Genomic DNA, 20,642 nt, shown 5'->3' with positions numbered 1-20,642 from the left:
TCCTCAGTCCCTTGTAGAAGTGAATCGAGTTTTCTTTCGAATTTACCCCATTTGGCTGCTGTATAGTTGAGCCTGCGCTTGGGGTTATTCTCATATTCCTCTGGGTTAGTATCCAGTTTAAATATCACTGGTTGGTGCCTCGATCCGAGGTCGTTTATGACTTTTATGCTGTGTCTTTGAGGAATATGTCGTAGTAGGGCTATGTCTAGTATATCGGAGACCTGGTCGTTTGGCGCTAGGAACGTGGGTTCGCTGGGGGCTGTTACTACATAGTCCTGGGATAGCATGTGGTTGTACAGCCTTGTGCCTGCTGAGTTAGGTCTCAGGCAGCCCCAGCTGGCGTGTTTCGAGTTTAGGTCTCCTCCTAGAATCGTATTCCGATTTAGCCTAAGTACCGCTTCAATGTCTTGTATGTTTAGGCTTTTCGGTCTGGAGTATGCGATATTTATGAGTGTTCCTCGCACTGGCATGGCAATAATAACGTTTTCTCGGAGATGCGGGTTAATAGCTTACAGTCGCCAAAGCACAGTGGAGGGGCTGCCCCCTTAGCGTCTGTGACCGCCCTCTGAGTACTTCACGATTTGGTGTTCGTCGCTACTCCCTGCTCATACTGTTGTCAATTTAGATCTCTAGAGGGTGTAACCAGAGTCCCTCCTCCTTTCTCAACCGGGCTTGGGACCCGCTATGGTGGAGTTGGAAGCAGAGGTGGCATCTCTAAATTCATGTGGAATAGCCTAAAGCAGGGCCTCTCAAGCGCCCAAAATCTCACTCGTGCCAACCGGGGCGCAGAGTTCCTTTGCACAGTGCACCTGTCCCGATCGGCTCGGCTCGGACCAACGCTTCGTCTCTGGGCTACTCGGCTAAGCTCGGCTCGGATGTGGAGCACTACGAAGCAGGTGAGGAAGAGGGAGACAGGCGGAGCGAGAGAGACAGGCGTGGGGAAAGAGAGAGAAAGCGCTATTGCTCCAAATCGAGGAGTGGGGGTCTGCACTCTGGTCAACCAAGCGAAGTCGTCTTTTGCACCGTGCACAGTGCATGCACTCTTACAAGGGGGCATTCCCTACTCTCACCACTGATTTCGCTCAAATTTATAGAAAATGGAGGGCTTGGCTAGAAAGGAAAGTACCCGAAGTGGCAACTTCAGATGGCCAAGTGTATAGAAAATAAAAATGTTGACGCGGCTCTCGCACCGTATAAGCCACTTACGTTAGCACGCACTCCGAGCAGTAGTTGGCGTAGCGGTAAGAGCTGGGACTATTAATTCGATGGTCGTGGGGTTTCCCCTCTGTTTGTATAGAGCAATAAATAAGTTACAAAATTGTGAGCGGCTGCAGGGTGACCTCGATAGTGTTGTGAGATGGACGGTGGGCAATGGTATGATGATAAAAGGGGGTTAAAAGTCAGGTTGTGAGTTTCACGAATAGGAAAAGTCCTCTCAGTTTGAATTACTGTGTTGATGGGGTGAAAGTTCCTTTTGGGGATCATTGTAGGTGCCTAGGTGTTAATATAAGAAAAGACCTTCATTGGGGTAATCACATAAATATGATTCTTAACAAAGGGTACAGATCTCTGCACATGGTTATGATGGTATTTAGGGGTTGTAGTACGGATGTAAAGGTGAGGGCATATAAGTCTCTCGTGAGACCCCAACTAGAGTATGGTTCCAGTGTATGGGACCCTCACCAGGATTACTTGATTCAAGAACTGGAAAAAATCCAAAGAAAAGCAGCTCGATTTGTTCTGGGTGATTTCCGACAAAAGAGTAGCGTTACAAAAATGTTGCAAAGTTTGGGCTGGGAAGACTTGGGAGAAAGGAGACGAGCTGCTCGATTAAGTGGTATGTTCCGAGCTGTCAGTGGAGAGATGGCGTGGGAGGACATCAGTAGACGAATAAGTTTGAGTGCTGTCTGTAAAAGTATGAAAGATCACAATATGAAGATAAAGTTGGAATTCAAGAGGACAAATTGGAGCAAATATTCGTTTATAGGAAAGGGAGTTAGGGATTGGAATAACTTACCAAGGAAGATGTTCAATAATTTTCCAATTTCTTTGCGATCGTATTAAAAGGCTAGGAAAACAACAGATAGGGAATCTGCCACCTTGGCGACTGCCCTAAATGCAGATCAGTAGCGATTGATTTGATTTTGACACCTCGTGTGGAGACTATTTTTCTATGGAGACATTGAAACAACGATGTGGTTGTAAAAATGCGGCGTTTATGACTTGTGCTATATGGAGAATAAATTATTGTTTCCCCTGTTTCTCCGATAAATACCATCCCGGCACATGTAAACCATCGAATGTCAACGAATAAAGTTTTGAATTTTCATGTACAAAGTCTTTTGTACGCGCTTTAATTACAATCCCTTGTTGAAAAGTCTGACAATGAAATACCAATTTTTTTTTTTTACCTTTTCTATGCCTTTTGAGTATAAATAAGTAAATAAAATGAATTATTCACCTCTTCGCTTGATTGGAAAATGAATAATATAAAAGTTGAGAGGAAATAAAGAAGTCTCCACACCAGAAGTCGAACCCACGAGCACCGAATTACCAGTCCGAGCTCTTACCGCTATGGCAACTACTGCTCGGCGTACGTGCTAACGTAAGTGGCTTGTTGTTGTTTGAGTCATCAGTCCATAGACTGGTTTGATGCAGCTCTCCATGCCACCTTATCCTGTGCTAACCTTTTCATTTCTACGTAACTATTGCATCCTACATCTGCTCTAATCTGTTTGTCATATTCATACCTTGGTCTACCCCTACCGTTCTTGCCACCTACACTTCCTTCAAAAAATAACTGAACAAGTCCTGGGTGTCTTAAGATGTGTCCTATCATTCTATCTCTTCTTCTTGTCAAATTTAGCCAAATCGATCTCCTCTCACCAATTCGATTCAGTATCTCTTCATTCGTGATTCGATCTATCCATCTCACCTTCAGCATTCTTCTGTAACACCACATTTCAAAAGCTTCTATTCTCTTTCTTTCTGAGCTAGTTATCGTCCATGTTTCACTTCCATACAATGCCACGCTCCACACGAAAGTCTTCAAAAACATCTTTCTAATTCTGATATCAATGTTTGAAGTGAGCAAATTTCTTTTCTTAAGAAAGCTCTTCCTTGCTTGTGCTAGTCTGCATTTTATGTCCTCCTTACTTCTGCCATCGTTGGTTATTTTACTACCCAAGTAACAATATTCATCTACTTCCTTTAAGACTTCGTTTCCTAATCTAATATTTCCTACATCACCTGCCTTCGTTCGACTGCACTCCAGTACCTTTGTTTTGGACTTATTTATTTTCATCTTGTACTCCTTACCTAAGACTTCATCCATACCATTCAGCAACTTCTCGAGATCTTCTGCAGTCTCAGATAAAATAACAATATCATCGGCAAATCTCAAGGTTTTGATTTCTTCTCCTTGGACTGTGATTCCCTTTCCAAATTTCTCTTTGATGTCCTTTACTGCCTGCTCTATGTAAACATTGAAAAGGAGAGGGGACAAACTGCAGCCTTGCCTCACTCGTTTCTGGATTGCTGCTTCTTTTTTCAAAGCCCTCGATTCTTATCACTGTAGACTGATTTTTATACAGGTTGTAGATAATTCTTCGTTCTCGGTATCTGATCCCTATCATCTTCAGAATCATAAATAGCCTGGTCCAATCAACATTATCGAATGCCTTTTCTAGTGGCTTATACGGTGCGAGAGCCGCGTCAACATTTTTATTTTCATTTTTATTTGCGATACGCTTGGCCATCTGGAGTTCCCACTTCGGGTACTTTCCTTTCTAGCCAAGCCCTGCACGTTCTATAAATTTGAGCGAAATCGGTGGTGACGAGTAGGGAATGCCCCCTTGTTAGGGGCCATGGCCTAAAGGATATTGGAATTACGCTAAATTCTTTAAAGATTGTGACCATGGAAAACAAAAATTCTCTCTTTGTTCTACGTCGCCTGTTTCAGCTGAATCAATTGAACTTCCAAACTTCCAATTTAAATGTTTGGTTAGTTGGAATTTTGTGTATTTTGAATATTCTTAAGTAATCTTTTGTTCTATTCTTGTAAGTACATTATTCTGGAATTTTTAAGCAGGGTAGGGGCCCCTGTGGTTACTCATTTTGTTTTGCCTGATGCCGTTTCTCTGGATAAACCAAAATATTAAGAAAGCAAATCAAAACTAATGTTTGATTTTTAGCTGGATACCAAATTAAATATGATAAATGCTCCCAAATTTATTTGAAAAGTAGAATCTTGTTTCAGCCACTGTGCACATTGTTTTATATATGGAATAGTTGGTAACATAAGTATTTTCTGTTTACAGCTGGACTCTTGTAATGTGTATCGCGAGGTCTACGAGATGGCTATTCATCACTCGGACTGGTCCACCATCAACATTCCTGACAACGCTACTACGCAGCTTTGTGAACAGTTCGAATACAACTCATCTATCACTTTTGTTACTGAGGTAATGGGGTTGTCAAGTTTTCCTTGTCTTCTTCTTTCATTACAGCCTCTGTAAGACTACGGGCGTGGTTTGGATTTTCTTCTTCTTCCGGAACCTCTCATCCTCTCTCTCCCGTCCTTCAGCCTGTATGTTTAGTATCCTCTCCTCTTGTCTCCCCCACTGGTGCTTCTCTATCCCATTCCTGTACCTTTCTCAGTCATTGAGCTCTAACATACTGGTTGGTGTATATTTATTTCTCCAGTTCTCTCTCCCTTCCATCTTCATTCCTATCTCATTCCAATCCTTCCGGTGTTTGACAACCCACTTACAGTCCAAGACCGACTCCAATCCTTAGACCGTAATATGAAAAAACATGGCGGCCGAAGTAGCCGGATTGTTGGTATTGGCTAAAGGCCGGTCTCCACTGATTAACATTTAACAACAACATGTTAAATGTTTAAAGTGTTAAATGTTAACTGGTGACACTATCAACATGTTAAATGTTAAATGTTGAATACTGTTTCATTTAACATTGTGCCCACACTTAATAAAAATGTTAAACTTGACTTTCTTTGTTTATATATAGGTAGTTCATCATATCAATTTGTGGTAATACATTTAGGTGGTGTCTGGTATTTTCAGACAAGGACAATGGACTTAGATGAAGAGGGTTTGGCCTTTGTTATTGCCATTGTTGCTTCTTGTTATGATTTAGAAATGCAGTTCTTTCTATTAGACACATTTTCTCCGTCATCCTGCTCATTGCTTCAAAAGCAAACCATTTTGAAGTATAAATTTTGTCCGCTTCCGCCCCGACTTTTCTGAATTCTTTTTGTTTTTGTTTTAGCAACACTCGACTGTACTGGGAGCGGAGGGACGCTAGGTTTTTTTGATGCACTCGCGGGAACAATTATAGATAATTTAGAATTCCTGGAAAATGTCGGCTTTCTTCGCTTTATCACTGCATTCCTTTGATGAGACAACCCACAAACAAGGCCCTTCTATTGTCCAAAGTAATCTTGCTCCACTCCATTTCTGACTATAAATTTTAGTATAGTGCAGAGAGAACGACACACGTGCGCGTATCGGTACCAGTACTGTATTTGTAGCTTATAGCAAAGAGAATTAGTGTTGCGGAGTGCTGTAACTATAATCCTACTTCACTTGAAGCACGTCGTTTGTATCGTTTGGGTATCTGTTGACATGGAAACGGAAAGGAAGTTGCCGAAGCTGTGCCAACATCTCACGAACAACGAACTGACTTGACATGTTTTCCACTTGGAGCGGAAAACACGCCAACACGTTAGAAGTGTTAACCTCAACTTTCTGAGTTAACATGCAAAGTCAATTGGAAGACACAATCACAATATACATGTCAATTGTAACATGTTAAATTTAACATGTTGGTGTTAAATGTTAATCAGTGGAGACCGGCCTTAACACGAACATATCACGTACATATTATATAAACGGCGGTAATTTAATATGATAATGTGACATCATAGGGAAAATAACTTGTTCACGTATGAAAACGCTTCGCCCTGACAATGCTAACATAATGTTGACATATGGCATAACAGCACTTCACACAATGATTTTAACATTCTTAATGAAACGTTCAGACACTAAGGATAAAAATATGTTTTTACCCATTAAAGAACATGAGTACAAAAACTCTATTGACTCTAAACATTGATATTTAACCACATGAACGAGCTTCAGTTCGGTGTAGTCTCCTTGATAACAGATAACCACAGCATGAATCGGACGGTTTTGGGAGTGTAAAACCCTGCGTTACAAACCCACCTAATCCCTCCAAACCACTATTTCTTCTGTGTAGCAGTATAGAGCTTGCTCCATCTGTCACACTTATAAGTTTTGTTATACTCCAAGATCCAGCCAAAGATTTCCGCAGGCAAAGAACAGACTATTGTAAAATACATTTGCATCTAAATCACTCGACACTTTGAAGCACATAGGCATTGACGGAATATCACAATATCAATTATATTCTACCTAAATTAATATTTTTCGAGGAACACGAATAGGTTCATCGTTTGGAATTAGGGAGAATTCTTCCCTAACCTCAGACTTATTCTCAGAAATGATGTATGCGCACTACAGTTTTGTCACTGACTTCAAAATAATCACGATGTACGCACATTCCAAATCCATTTCTCCCTTGGTGTTTTATTCCGTAGGAAACTTAAGAACAGTTGTATGGGAGGCATTGCCATAGTTTGACTAAAACCTGGTCCCTTACACGATCAAAACAAGCCCATTCTCACATTACTGCGTATAATTACAGATCCTAAGTGTCCACTGGCTCATTTAAATATAGCCTACTCGCACACTTATATTCTACAAAGAAACTAACATTTATCGTCAACTCTCATGAAATTACACCGATTACATACAATAACAACAAACCAAAACAAACCCATATTTCCAACATTTCCGGCTACTCGATTCGCCATCTTTGAACGATCGAGAGTAGCATTAAGGTCTGAGCAAGACCAACTACAATATCTCAGACCTTAACCGACCTATCGTCCGGCTCCATGGCTAAATGGTTAGCGTGCTGGCCTTTAGTCACAGGGGTCTCGGGTTCGATTCCCGGCAGGGTCGAGAATTTTAACCATCATTGGTTAATTTCGCTGGCACGGGGGCTGGTTGTAGGTGTCGTCTTCATCATCATTTCATCCTCATCACGACGCGCAGGTCGCCTACGGGAGTCAAATCGAAAGACCTGCACCTGGCGAGCCGAACTTGTCCTTGGACACTCCCGGCACCAACGACATTAAAGATATATAGACTGCTAAACATACTCGTTACAGCGCCCCTGGTTGAAGCACAGCGAACTAACTTTTGCCTGCAACTGTCATGGCGGCTGCCACTTCTTGGTCTTGAGAGTTAGCCCTTTTCAGTTCAATGAATTGATGAGATTATACGTTAATGCAAATTAAAGATATATTTAAGAATAAACACGACATTTTCAAATATGCTTAGTGTTGCATTTATGTTATAATGAAATAAGCGCAGTGAATATGGTGAGCATTTGCTTGGTTAAAACGAGAATTACGTACTGTATATAGAAGAATGGATAATTCGGCGTCATGCACTAACAAAGTCATTCACTACAGAAAGACATGTTATACGTACAGCAGTTCATTGAGGAATTCACACGCGTAGAGAAAGATACCCTGCCTTTTCATGACATACCTTCAGTGTCATTCTGGTATATTTTTTTTATTTTGCTTCTTTGTCTGGTTTGTTACGTTTTATGCTTTTTTCTACTTATGGCTACTTTCTAAGGACTGCTGTGCGACATGTAGCACAGACGTCCGTTGGTTGCGGTGTACAATATCTCTACGGCATCTTCTACCTGTCGTAAGGGGCCACTAAATGGGGTAACCCCAGATTCTAAAGTTGAGAACACCTGACCCTTGGTTGAGTGTAGCATTCCTTCCACATACGGTGTCCTACCAGCTTTACCACTTTAATATTTCTACCGGACCTCTCTTGGTCAAACCTCGCCTGACTTCATTCGACTGAATTCTTAGCCTACATTTATTTATTTATTTATTTTAAATTTGCACACCTTCTCAAAGACCGTACTCCATCACACAACAACTTCTGCAGAGCCTTTCTATGGCAGATTCAGAGGAAATAAGCGTATGTTTTGCCTACAAGTGTCATGGCTGCCAGTGGTTCAAGTAGATTCAAAGATGGCCATCAGATTAGCAGTCTATGTTTTTAATGTCGTTGCCCGGCACTAAAATCCATACGCCATTTCATTTCATTTCACCGTCCTATCGAAACTGTCCATAATGGCGGCAGCTGGAATGCTAGCATGCATTTGTTTTGATTTGTGTAGGCCGTGTTGTTACCAAGTATTTACGGAAATTTGAATATTTTAATCGTACATTATATTTATTTATGGTCTTAAGAAGGTTATAGATCCTCTTTCAGTGCCGTAAGAAGCTGTTTGTTCTCAAAGAGCTTATTTATTCCAAAAATATCGGTGGTGATTAGGTTAATGTTGATTCTCGTGTTCTTCTCTGAAAGTTTTTTCTTCATTTTTAGTTACCTATGCAATATGGTTATAGTTTAATGTGCTGTGTGCCTGGATGTAAGTAAGAGCTTCAATGTTCCCGTTTCCAAAATACCTAGTATTAAGGCAAAATTCGGTTAAGAGCATTCGTAAGGAAAACTTCGAACCAAATCATAGGACTAATAATGTTGTGTGCATTAATCGTTTTATCATTTTTGAAATCAAATGTATTGTTAAAGAAGGCGTTGTACACCCATAGAAGGTGGTGATCTAATTGGAGTGCCGCGCAAACTTCCGAAGTTAAAACTAATGATGATCAGCCAACGTACCTTACTACAAAGAAAATTAAATAAGTCCCAGGAAGATCCGGAAAATCATGACCAAGATTTATGATTTAGAAACTAAGTTAATCTTAAACGGTGGTGCAAGGATGGTGTACTATAATTAATTTTCAACGTTTTACAATGAATGTGCGTAAACTAAACCTAACACCATTGTTTCACTACTGTGTGTACTGTATTCTGTCCTAAAAAGTTACTATAATAATGGTACCGTAAAGTAGAGTTTGTTTGTATGTTTTCAAGTAGTCCCCTACAGTTAAAAATAATGTATTCTGTATAAACCCGTCGATACACATAATTCAGTTATAGGCCACACATGCTCAAAAACGCTATTATGTATATCTCGAAATTTCAATAAATCGAAATAATATTTAGCTTCCGACGTGATTCGAGATATCGAGTTTCCACTGCAGCAAATTTAGTAGAGACCACTGATATCTCAATACAATACGCGACACTCTGCGAGATATCGAGGGACAGCGAATAGAGCGCTATCTAGCGGAGTGACCTGAGAGTTACTGATTCTGTCATAAGAGCACGTGTATTTGTTTGTGAAGTTTTTGGGATTATTTATGCGTTTGCATTAAGTTGACATAAGTAAATAGTAGCGTGTGTCATTCCTTTATATCTCCTGCCAGTATGAGTAGAAAGATATGTGCTGCATTTGGCTGCAATAACTATGAAGTGCAGAAGGATTCGCGGTCTTTCTTCCGTTTCCCTCGTGACAAGAAAATGTAAATACAGCATTGTGTTTGCATATATATTCTTCCAGTTACAAATACATTTTTATAGATGGCCTACTTCCTAAACTTCTGACCTGCAGGACCCATATTTTAACTGGCGTAAAATATAATAAGCTTATTTTATTGTATAAGTGCAGCAGTTAACCTTCAATACCGATGTGTTGTTGTAGGTGTGATCTGTGGGTTTTGATTTAATTCAGGAAAATGCATATGTGTGTGGCTGATTGTGTTCCAAGTTACCCCATTTGGAATGCCGTAATGCGTTGTCAAGCACTGAAGAAAGTATGGGTGATTTAAGAAATGCTTTACCCGAATGTACTGGCAAGTATTGCTTATAGGGAAATTTTGAATGTTTTTGCGGCTAAATTTATAGATTTTCTTTCTGTTAGTACGCTTCAAGTTAATTGTCCAGCTCTTAAATGTAAATTCATTGAATCATGTGTGTAAGGAATGTGCCGGTATTTTTATTATTTTATATTTTTATGTGATGTGATGTACAATGCTTTTAAATGAGAAAAAAGACAAATCTAGCCGTGAATGTTCAGGCAGGTATGCTAAAGCTAAAAAAAGTAATTCATAAATAAAAGATCAAGCCCTTTCACAGCAGTCCATTTCACATCTTGATTATATGTTTAATTTCAGTCTTTAAATAATAACCTATTAAATAAGTCGTCATTCATGTATCCAGAATTGCTTTAGAAACTTTGAAGCTAATATCTTAAGAACACTTTCTTTCTAGACGTAATTTATTTATCCATTTCCGTATATACATATCCATTGATATTTGAATTTAGCGCGAATTTTCAGGTCATGCCACTAGGAGTGCCACTTGTGAATTGTCTCCCATTTTAACAAGGCTAAATTTGGAAGTGTCGCGTATTGTCTCTACTGTATTTGACTGCAGTTCCCGGGTTACCTTTTGTCCCACCCGTTGGCTCCCCTACTCTTCTCTATGTTCATTCTGATCACATGCCCAGCAAATCTTGCTTGTTTGAGTCTTATTTCTTTGGAGATCGTTCTCACGTTTCGGTACAGTTCGTCAATTGATCTTCATTCACATCTTTCGCGTCCCCTTCTTGGTCCCAGTATCTTTCTTACAATCTTTCTCTCTTCTTCCTCGAGTTGTTCTGTCCCATGTCATTATTTTGGCTGCGTACAGTTCCGCGTACCTCACTTCCCCCTGTGGGTGGGGCCGGTAGAATAACACCCATGGTATCCCCTGCCTGTCATAAGAAGTGACTAAAAGGAGCCTCAGGGCCTCTGAACTTTTGAGCGTGGGTTGGCGACCATGGGGGCCCTTAGCTGAGTCCTGGTGTTGCTTCCACTTACTTGTGCCAGGCTCCTCACTTTCATAGGAAATTGATAAACACTTGTAACATTCTTTGTGTTAACGTACATTTCAATATAAACCAAAATGAGAATTGTAACGTGTAAGTGGTAAGTTCCGAGCTGTCTGTGGAGGAAAGATCACAACATGTAGATAAAGTTGGAATTCAAGAGGACAAATTGGGGCAAATATTCATTTATAGGAAGGGGATTTAGGGATTGGAATAACTTACCAAGGGGGATGTTCAATAAATTTCCAAATTCTTTGCAATTATTTAAGAAAAGACCAGGTAAAAAAACAGATAGGAAATCTGCCACCTGGCTGACTGCCCTAAATGCACTGGATGGATGGATGGACGGACGGACGGACGGACGGACGGACGGCGTTCCATTCCCTATTTCCATTTGTCTGGTGGATCCTGCATTTATGAGAAAATAAAATAGTTGCCATGATTTATTCCCCAACCTTTGTATTAATTAAATAGCTGTTGAAATCTGTGATCAAACATTACAGCAGACAATGTGTGCATTATTATGTTTCAGTGGGACTTGGTATGCTCAAGAGAGGTGCTGGTGAGTGTGTCACAATTCTTCTACCTGCTTGGCATTCTGTTGGGAGGCGTAGCTTGCACAAAGCTTCTTCAGAAGTAAGACAAATTTTGAACTTCTTTGTGTCTCAGAGTAACATTCATTCATTCATTCATTCATTCATTCATTCATTTATTTATTTATTTATAATAGGATAAAGGCAGGAGGAACTGAACAAGTGACTGCACAATCTAGATCACGTAGCTATTAGCATCCATTCGGGACATAGTGAGCTCGAACCTCACCATCGGTGGTCCTGAAAATGGTCACTGTCTTTATCCTGTCCATCAACACACGTAGCCTACGTGACCAATGTCTTGTTGCCGTCGTGTCTCCCATTTCACAATCACCTCACCTCCAGTTGGCTTCGGCAACTTGAACAGTAGCCATTCCATGTTCAGAGTCACCCAGCTTCCTTGTTCCACCCATTCTGCAGGTATCTGACAGCAGGGGCCTGAGGGTCTCTTAACTTCGGAGTGTGGGTTGGTGACCACAGAGCCTTTAGCTGGGTCCTTGCATTGCTTTCAGTTACTTGTACCAGGCTTCTCACTTTCATCTATCATATCCAACCTCGTTTGTTCAACTCCTGTTCTTTTTCAACCCTGACGGTATTAGCTATTGAGGCCTGGGAAGTCTTTAAAATTTTCACGCCCTTTGTAGCCCTTCTCTTTCTTTAGCCGATATCTTCATTTTTCGAAGTGTTGGTCGCCTTCCATATTTTTTCCTCTGTGATTGGAGTTAATAGAGGATGGCTGAAATGTTAGAAGCAATGCACAACAGCTGTGTTGGAAAGACATAATAGTTTAGGAATAAGGCTGGACTAAGACAGGGGAGTGTGCTGTCACCTCTTTTATTCATAATGGTCTTGTACAGAATTGCAAAGGAAACAAAAGAAGGCTACAGAGATAAAGAGACGAAGATACTGCTATTTGCAGATGATGGGGAAAGAAGAGCAAAGAAGTGCAACAACAACTAGATGTACTGAATGAAAAAATTGAGAAGTATGGCATGAAAAGTAGTACTGAGAAAAGCAAGACTGTGGTGATCTCGAGTGGGGAAAGGCAAGGAAAGGCACTGTGAAAAATTAGAAGTCAGAGTCTGGAAATTGCAGACAGCTTTAAATACCTAGGAAGTGAATTAATGCAAAATACTAGGGTGGGCATGGAAATTAGCAAGAGGGTACAGCAGAGTAATGCATTCTACCAAAGTGTAAGAAAACTTGTTTGGAACAAAGAAGTACCAAGGAAAAGTAAAGAGATAATGTACAAAATGTACTATGTACACATACTGACTTATGCAGCTGAGACTTGGACTTTGATTAGCAGACAAGAGAGTAGAATTCAAGCCAGTGAGATGAAATTCCTTAAGAAGTATGATAGGAAAGAGTGAGAAATGAAGATGTTAGGAAGGAAGTTGGGATAGGAAAGCTAAATGAGAGAGTTGAAAAGAATAAACTAAGGTGGTAAATATAATTTCAAGACAGATGCTGGAGGCGAAGAGCGGGGGCGAGCAAGAGGAAGACCTAGAACAAGGTGGATTGAATCAGTGAAGAGCGGCATAAGAAGTCGAAATTTAGAATAGGAGAAGATCATGGAAGAGGAATGGTGGAAGGAAAGAGGAAGATGGAGAAGTGCCACAAATACCCCGACCCGGCAGGAGCTGGATAAGGGGAAATTATGACAATAAGAGGATGGCTGACCAGTTGTACTTTCTCTTAAAACCACCGTCGCCGGGCTGAGTGGTTCAGACGGTTGAGGCGCCGGCCTCCTGACTCCAACTTGGCAGCTTCGAACCTGGCTCAGTCCAGTGGTATTTGAAGGTGCTCAAATACGTCAGCCTCGTGTCGGTAGATTTATTGGCACGTAAAAGAACTCCTGTGGGACTAAATTCCGGCACCTCGACGTCTCTGAAAAAAATAAAAAAGTAGTTAGTGAGTCGTAAAGGAAATAACATCATCATCATTATTATTACTATTATTATTGTTGTTGTTGTAGCTGCCATCGAGATTATTAGCGCATACACAAACTAATAACAATAATAATAAAATGTATTCAGAAAATAATAATAATAATAATAATAATAATAATAATAATAATAATAATAATAATAATAATAATAATAATAATAATAATAATTGAAACTTAATATGAACAGGGAAAATAGGAAAATTTCTATGTTGCGGCGATTCACATCAAAGCTTGGAAACGTGACGGTTAACTAATAAACACACAAAATTGAACCGAACGCAAGGGGAACAACTTATAGGCCTAATAAACGATAGCTAATTGAGGATTGTGGAACGTGCAGGAGCGCTATTGAGGTCCATGGGAAAGTATAACGTTATTGGAAAGAAAACGTTCATGATCATCTGCCTCGAACTCAACTATATTAAAGTTAACAAATGAAAATACAAGGAACAAAATTAATAAATGACAGTAAGCTGATACTTAACTCACTAAAACAAAGGATACAGAATGAAAGGAGGCACCCTCGAAACAATAAAAAATGAATTAACGTGATGTACAATACGCTATCCAAGAAAGAGAGTTACATTTACTTGCAATTACAAGACATTGAGTCAGAAAAGAATTTTTGCCTCCAAAAACTATGTTTCGGACTAGCTTAACAGCTAAGTCATACTGATGCTTAATTTAGGTAAATGTGGAAATGTGAGAGTGAACTCCAGCGCACAAAATAAAATTCTACATAATTACGGAAGTTACTTTAAGTGGAAAAATATGAAACACAAGAATGCATTTAAATTAATACAAGATAATAACACAGCGCTTACCGTGGGGAACTGCAGACCCGACGGAGCAAGTCCACGAGCACTCCTGCTCACGAGGACGGTCAGATGGAAAGACTAGGCCGAATCGCACCATGCACACCTAGCCGGCAGAAGGCCGGAAATGGCCTGATCTCAAACAACCAATAGGACACCGAATTCCTCTAGATTCCCATTTTTCGCCAATTGGAAAGATCGTTATTCTGACCAATCCAATTGCATGACCATATATGGTTAATTTAAGATAGCAATTTCACAAGTTCTCAAACATTTCTATTGCAACACAAGTTTCATCAGAGGTAACCGCACGTGTGGTATAGGATGCCTCGAAAATAAAGCCCTTTTAAATTTTTCAATCAGATTACAAAATTACAATTCTTGAAGTACAGAATATAACATGATAATACCATTTAGTTCTTCTTCACAAAATAATTAAAAATAATAATTTTCAATAAATTCAAGTTACATTAAAATGTCCAGAATGTCTTTTCTTCTTCGCGATTCAATAAAACACAACTACATAAAATTTAAATACGAAAATCACTTCCCAAATAATTCTGACATCTTGCAATGTTCATTTACTAAGAAATAATATAATCAATGATTTTCAAAGGTTCGTGAGTCCCAAATTCTATTCTTGAGGTTTCTTAAAATAAAAGGTAAATAGTTTACATTTCTGAACTCAATAATATAATATTATAATAATATAATTTCACGAAACACAATGCTTGTTTCCAGTTCTCCGTCCCACCACCAGCGACAATCATTATAAAAACCACCGTCATATCTGTAGACATAGTTATAATTTAATTTTATTATTTATTTGAAAACTATGGTACTTTGGAGATTACCAGGGCTGCCACAAGGAGAAATTTTAACATCAAACCAAATGATGTAAAACTAAAACTTTAAATTAAACACATGGCAATAACTCTAAAATTACTATATAGTTTGTAAAATATCTATCAATGCCACAGTAATGAAATCTACAAAAATTCACTTCACACATAATTAATGGGTAATGCAAATCCTAAAAGAAAACATTCACAAAGTACCCGGACAGCACCAGGTACTATTGCTGTAGCTCATTCCACATTGAGAAAACAGTATTGCTCTTATGGACCTACAAGGAGTGAACACACACCCCCGTGAGACATCCATAATTCCTCGTGATTAAGGGATATGATACTGTACTTTGTAATGTATTATGGAAGACAAATAAAAAGGTTGTGGGTTCGGATCCCACTGGTGTCCGGTTGGCCATTTTTGTTCTGTACTTAACATCTCTTCAATACGTACCAAATGTACGTAACACGACCTAATAGGTTGAAAGTCGGTTTCGATTACATAAAATTTTCTTCTTCACAAATATATTTGTAGGGAGGAAGCACAATGGCAGGAACAGCCATCGCTTCATTACCTTCCTTAATTTTTCTTCTTCTGTGATGCTCTGGTACAAGCCTCTCCTAGTCCTTCACTCTGTGAACCGCCGGCAGCTCACTTCTGTAGTGAAGTCATCTACAGTATTTATTTGTTGTGGGTATTTTTTTTAGGCTTTAAATCATTGCATATTTGTCTTGTGTTGAGTGAGAGTTCGTTGTATATTGCATAGTATTTGTGTGTGTTCTATTATTTTCATACTGTACAGAAGTTGTTACTGAAGATTTTGGTGTTGTGGTGTGCAGCGATACGTCATGCCATAACTTGTACTGATAAAAAAATTGCTGTGTGTTTTATTTGTGCTTGGTTTTTCTTATTTAGCTGTTCTTTCTTCTTAAGCGCATTTTAATTTTACCACCTTTTTATGACAGAATTTAATTTTTACTATTGGTTTCGTGAGCGATGCGACAGCACAGTAGTACCCCGCATTGCCTGAGGAAATTTATTAAATGCAATTAAATGCATCCCTCACCCCTCGAGCCCATAGAAAACATTATTTTTCTATTTTCTCCCCCATTTTGCCTTACACTTCAATGTTGAGATTTTTATGTGCCGTAGTTTACCTCTGATTCTGTACAAACCAAAAATACCCCCTGTAAACACCCCGTCCCCTTAAGTTCATAAAAATAATTTTCAGCATAGTTTCTTCCGCTTTTTATCTTGAACTTAATTACTGAATTTCACGAATTTATGTGCTGCCGTTTTCCCATCATGGTGTTGAGCAGAGCTGTTTGATATGGCAACCCTGTTGTTATAAGAACAGTACTGTTTTCTTACCATGGAATGAACTGTAGTATGTGTATACTTTCAAATGAGCACAACGTGGTGCTTCTAAACTGGAACATCAATAAAGAAAGTCAGGAGATAGTGGGTTCGAACCCCACTGTCGGCAGCCCTGAAGATGGTTTTCCGTGGTTTCCCATTTTCACACCAGGCAAATGCTGGAGTTGTACCTTAATTGAGGCCACGACCGATTCCTTCCCACTCCTAGCCCTTTCCCGTCCCATCGTCGCCGTAAGACCTATCTGTGTCGGTGCAACGTAAAGCAACTAGCAAAAAAAAAAAAAAAAAAAAATTCCTGGATCTCTCGCAAGTCACCTTTATCTTCATTCGAATACATAAATGCTATAAAAAATGTTCTGCAACCTGACCACAGTAAGATCGGTTCCTGGCAGAACTTTCAGCTCAACACATTGCTGCCAAAACGGTTGCAACAAGACTGAAATGCTTGGACATGTGATAGGGTTCTGCAGGAAAATCAAATTACTGCATAACAATCGGTCACCATCGAGTAAGGGCATAATTTCTCAAGGCCTGAGGCAGCGTGGATGGGAGAAGTTCACTGCGTCTCTAGCAACAAACGAGAAGATTGGACATCACAGCCATCAGTAAGAAAGAGAATAAAGCGATGGTGTTAGATCCTACCATTCACTTCGAGAGGAACCTGCAACAGGCTCAGGATGTTAATATGGAAAAACAAGCAATTTATACACCATGTCTGCCTTATCTATCAGCCAGATATAAGATTCCTCTTGGTCAATGGGTTATCAGAGGCCTCCCGTTTGGATCCAGAGGTACCCTGCCGAAGAACTCCGCCACTATCCTTCAAAATTGAAAAATTCCTTTTTATGACATAGAGAAAGTCTTGTTACCAATCATAAGAGATTCTCTGCAAATTGTACAGTTGCATTTATACTGTGCTCAAAATCATAATCTCCTAACGATGAATTTTCCATAAAAAATATGATTTAATTATTATAATTACATACTAGAGCCTCTATGGCTATGGCGGCAGCGAGCCGGTCTCTCACTGCTGGATTCCGTGGTTCAAATCCCGGTCACTCCATGTGAGATTTGTGCTGGACAAAGCGGAGGCTGGACAGGTTTTTCTCCAGGTACTCCAGTTTTCCCCATCATCTTTCATTCCAGCAACACTCTCCAATATCATTTCTTTTCATGTGTCATTCATTAACCATTGTCCCAGAGGAGTGCGACAGGCTTCGGTAGCTGGCACAGTTCCTATCCTTGTCGCTGGATAGGGGCTTCATTTGTTCCATTCCTGACCTGGTCGAATGACTGGAAACAGGCTGTGGATTTTCGTTTTCAATTACATACTGTAAGTTAGCTATTCCAGACCTTTATTGCCACCGTCACTGGGGGACGGATGTTTTATTTTTTTCTTAAATCTTACTATTACTACAATATATATACATTATTGTTCCATCTAGAGAAACCTCTATGTGACAATGTTATTGGGAAAATACTGACCTACAATACACAAGAATCTCATTTATCTGGATTAAGTGGGACCGGAACCGATCTGGATTATCGAAAATCCAGGTAATCCGGGAAAAAAACAAAAAAACAAATACAGTCCATGTTATATAACAGGGGTGGCCACTAACCTTAATTTTGGGAGCTGCAAATTTAGGAGACAAAACTGGGAGCATGTTTAGAAAATGATTTATAAAATGAAGAGGCATTTTTCGTTTCATAACAAATGAAGGAACCTTTATTTTCTACATTACACAGAACATTATTGTTCAGGTACACATCAAGGAATGAAATTTTACTTTCGAGAAGTGCTTTTTTGAGTGTTCATTTATGCTGTTAGTTTTTTGAAATCTGGCTGATAATTGGTAAGCCCAGTTCGCACAAGTTACCGTAACTTAAATGTTCATCAGTTAGTTAAGATCGATATTTAGATTTAATGAATTTAAGCGCTGAGTACACATGTAGTCCCAAGGATTGAGATAAGTCTCTTAGCACACTCTTTTGTCAGTGGGTATTTTTCTTCTGGAGCATTCTTCCAAAAGTTTATGGTAGAAATGCCACTTCATTTGAGTCCTTTTACTCCTTCATCCTCTTGCATTTCTAGTAGCTCCAACTCTACAGCTGCTGTATCCTTTCTTATTTGTGATGAAACAGGCCAGCCATCGCCCACATCAACAGCAAAAGGATTTTTCAGGAATGAAAATGAAGGTTTAATTGATCTCAAATCGTTAAATAACGTTAAGCGGCACATCGCTGCTACTGACTGCCGCCGACCGCGAGATGTTGTTAGTTTCCATTAATAATATAAATTAATTTTACTCTAAGCTTGGTGTCAAGAGCCGCATGCGGCTCGCGAGCCTCGTTGTGGCCAGCCCTGTTATATAATCTATTAACATAAGTTGTACATTAAGTTAATACCTTTTTTCAATTGTACAAAAGAATATAAGAACACTTTCTGTTTTACATTTGTATATCGTTTGCGCACAGCATGATCAGCAAAGATGCATTACTAACAACAGTTCTGCCGGTGTGGTTTCAGTCAAGGATTCTAAATAGGCCATCAGTTTGTCCAGCTGCATTGTTACCTCTCCACGAGTCATTGTTTCTTCTGATGGAGCGCCGGTTTCATTTTCAAATTCACCATCAGTGAATTAGTAGTGCGTTGCATTCAGAAGAGCGTGGGTTCGAATCCCACCTAGGCCGTCCTGGGAATGGTTTTCTATGGTTTCCCATTCTGAATTCCAGGCAAATGCCAGGACGGTACCTTTGATAGACCGTGGCCGAATTACTTCCAATTCCTCTCCTTAACTATCCTTGGTGGAAAAGACATTCATGATGAGTCAACCCCGTAAAAGAAATACTGTACAAGTAAAAATAATTTATTATTATTTTTGATCCGGATTAATGAGGGCCAGATAAACGAGGTTCTTGTGTACATAAATATCTTTATGAACAACACTTTTTAGAGGATGGTTGCCCAGTTGTACTTCCTCTTAAAACAATAATCACCACCACCACCATGAACAACACTTTTTTTTTTGTATCACTCGCTTGGTATTGAACTCCAGATAAGCTGAAATATGTCACACAGTGGTTTTTGCAATGAAGATCTTCGGCATTCCTAAGAAGATCATCAGTCTGATTAAGGTGCATTTATGATAAGTATACATGCCAGGTGGAACACATAGGACCTTAGACGGAACCAATTGAAGCTAAGACTGGTCTGAAACAAGGATGTGTACTTTCACCCGTACTGTTCCTCATAACTCTTGATGTTGTCATGAGAAGCGCAATGTGCCAATGATCAATGTTTCCTTGCTCATAGTTGTAAAGATATGGAAATTAAGCTTAAAGACCTGGAAACTGAGGCACAGGAAGTTGGACTTGGGATTAACTTTAAGAAGACAAAGGAAATGCGATTGGGAACGGAAAATAACACTCCGTTGCAATTGAATGGGCAAGTTATACAGAGAGTGAATAGCTTTTGCTACCTATGAAGCATTGTAATGGTGAACGGAGGGGCAGATCAAGATGTGACCAGCCGTTTGAAGAAAGCTAAGGGTGCATTCACAACACTCTGTCCCATATGGAGGTCTGAAGAACTCAGTGTATGTGTATGTTTAGTCCTCAGCCCGAAGGCTGGTTGGGTCCTCAACAGCTCCGCCATCAGCTGTCATAAGTGGCCTAGGCATCACTGAAGAGGTGTACAAGGGAAATGAGGAGTGAGGTAGTTTCCCGTTGCTTTCCTCACCGAGCCAGAAGTTGCTATTACATATCAGTCTGCCAAGCCCACTGAAATGCATGCACCAACTGACCCTATGAGCAACATTTTCACACCATTCATAGCAGGGACTGGCTGAATAAGGAATGGCATTACTAGCATTGCTCATACCTCAGTCACTTTCATCTTGTCAAAGCCAAGGTTAAAGCTGAGACAGATCAATGAAAGTAACAATATTGCTCTAGCCTATACCAGAAGACATAGTGCACTGTAAACACTACGTCCTGCCAGCAAAGGTCAGTATGAGAACAAAACTGTGGATCTTCAATAGCAATTTTAAGTCTGTGCTGCTTTATGCATGTGAAACCTGGAAAGTGACCAAAGCTTTGACACAGAAGATTCAGACATTTGTGAACATCTTAGGGATA

The 20,642-nt window shown here is 39.7% G+C and overlaps 1 protein-coding gene across 5 annotated transcripts in view; it reads left to right on the top strand.

Annotated features, from left to right (window-relative positions):
• Nucleotides 1-20,642, top strand: part of LOC136884660 (organic cation transporter protein) — a 257,104-nt gene that overhangs the window by 192,828 nt on the left and 43,634 nt on the right. For all 5 annotated transcript variants that reach the window (XR_011018940.1, XM_068230176.1, XM_068230177.1 and 2 more), the window contains exons 3-4: nucleotides 4,320-4,463; nucleotides 11,450-11,553. Coding sequence is in view for 4 of the 5 variants with exons in the window: in XM_068230176.1 (XP_068086277.1) it covers nucleotides 4,320-4,463; nucleotides 11,450-11,553 (248 nt within the window). In the remaining variant the exon portion in view is untranslated. The remainder of the gene's footprint in view (nucleotides 1-4,319; nucleotides 4,464-11,449; nucleotides 11,554-20,642) is intronic.

Source organism: Anabrus simplex, chromosome 13, assembly GCF_040414725.1.
Source record: "Anabrus simplex isolate iqAnaSimp1 chromosome 13, ASM4041472v1, whole genome shotgun sequence".
NCBI lineage: Eukaryota > Metazoa > Arthropoda > Insecta > Orthoptera > Tettigoniidae > Anabrus > Anabrus simplex.
Note: the sequence above shows the minus strand (reverse complement) of the source record. Positions and strands in the feature narration are given on the sequence as shown.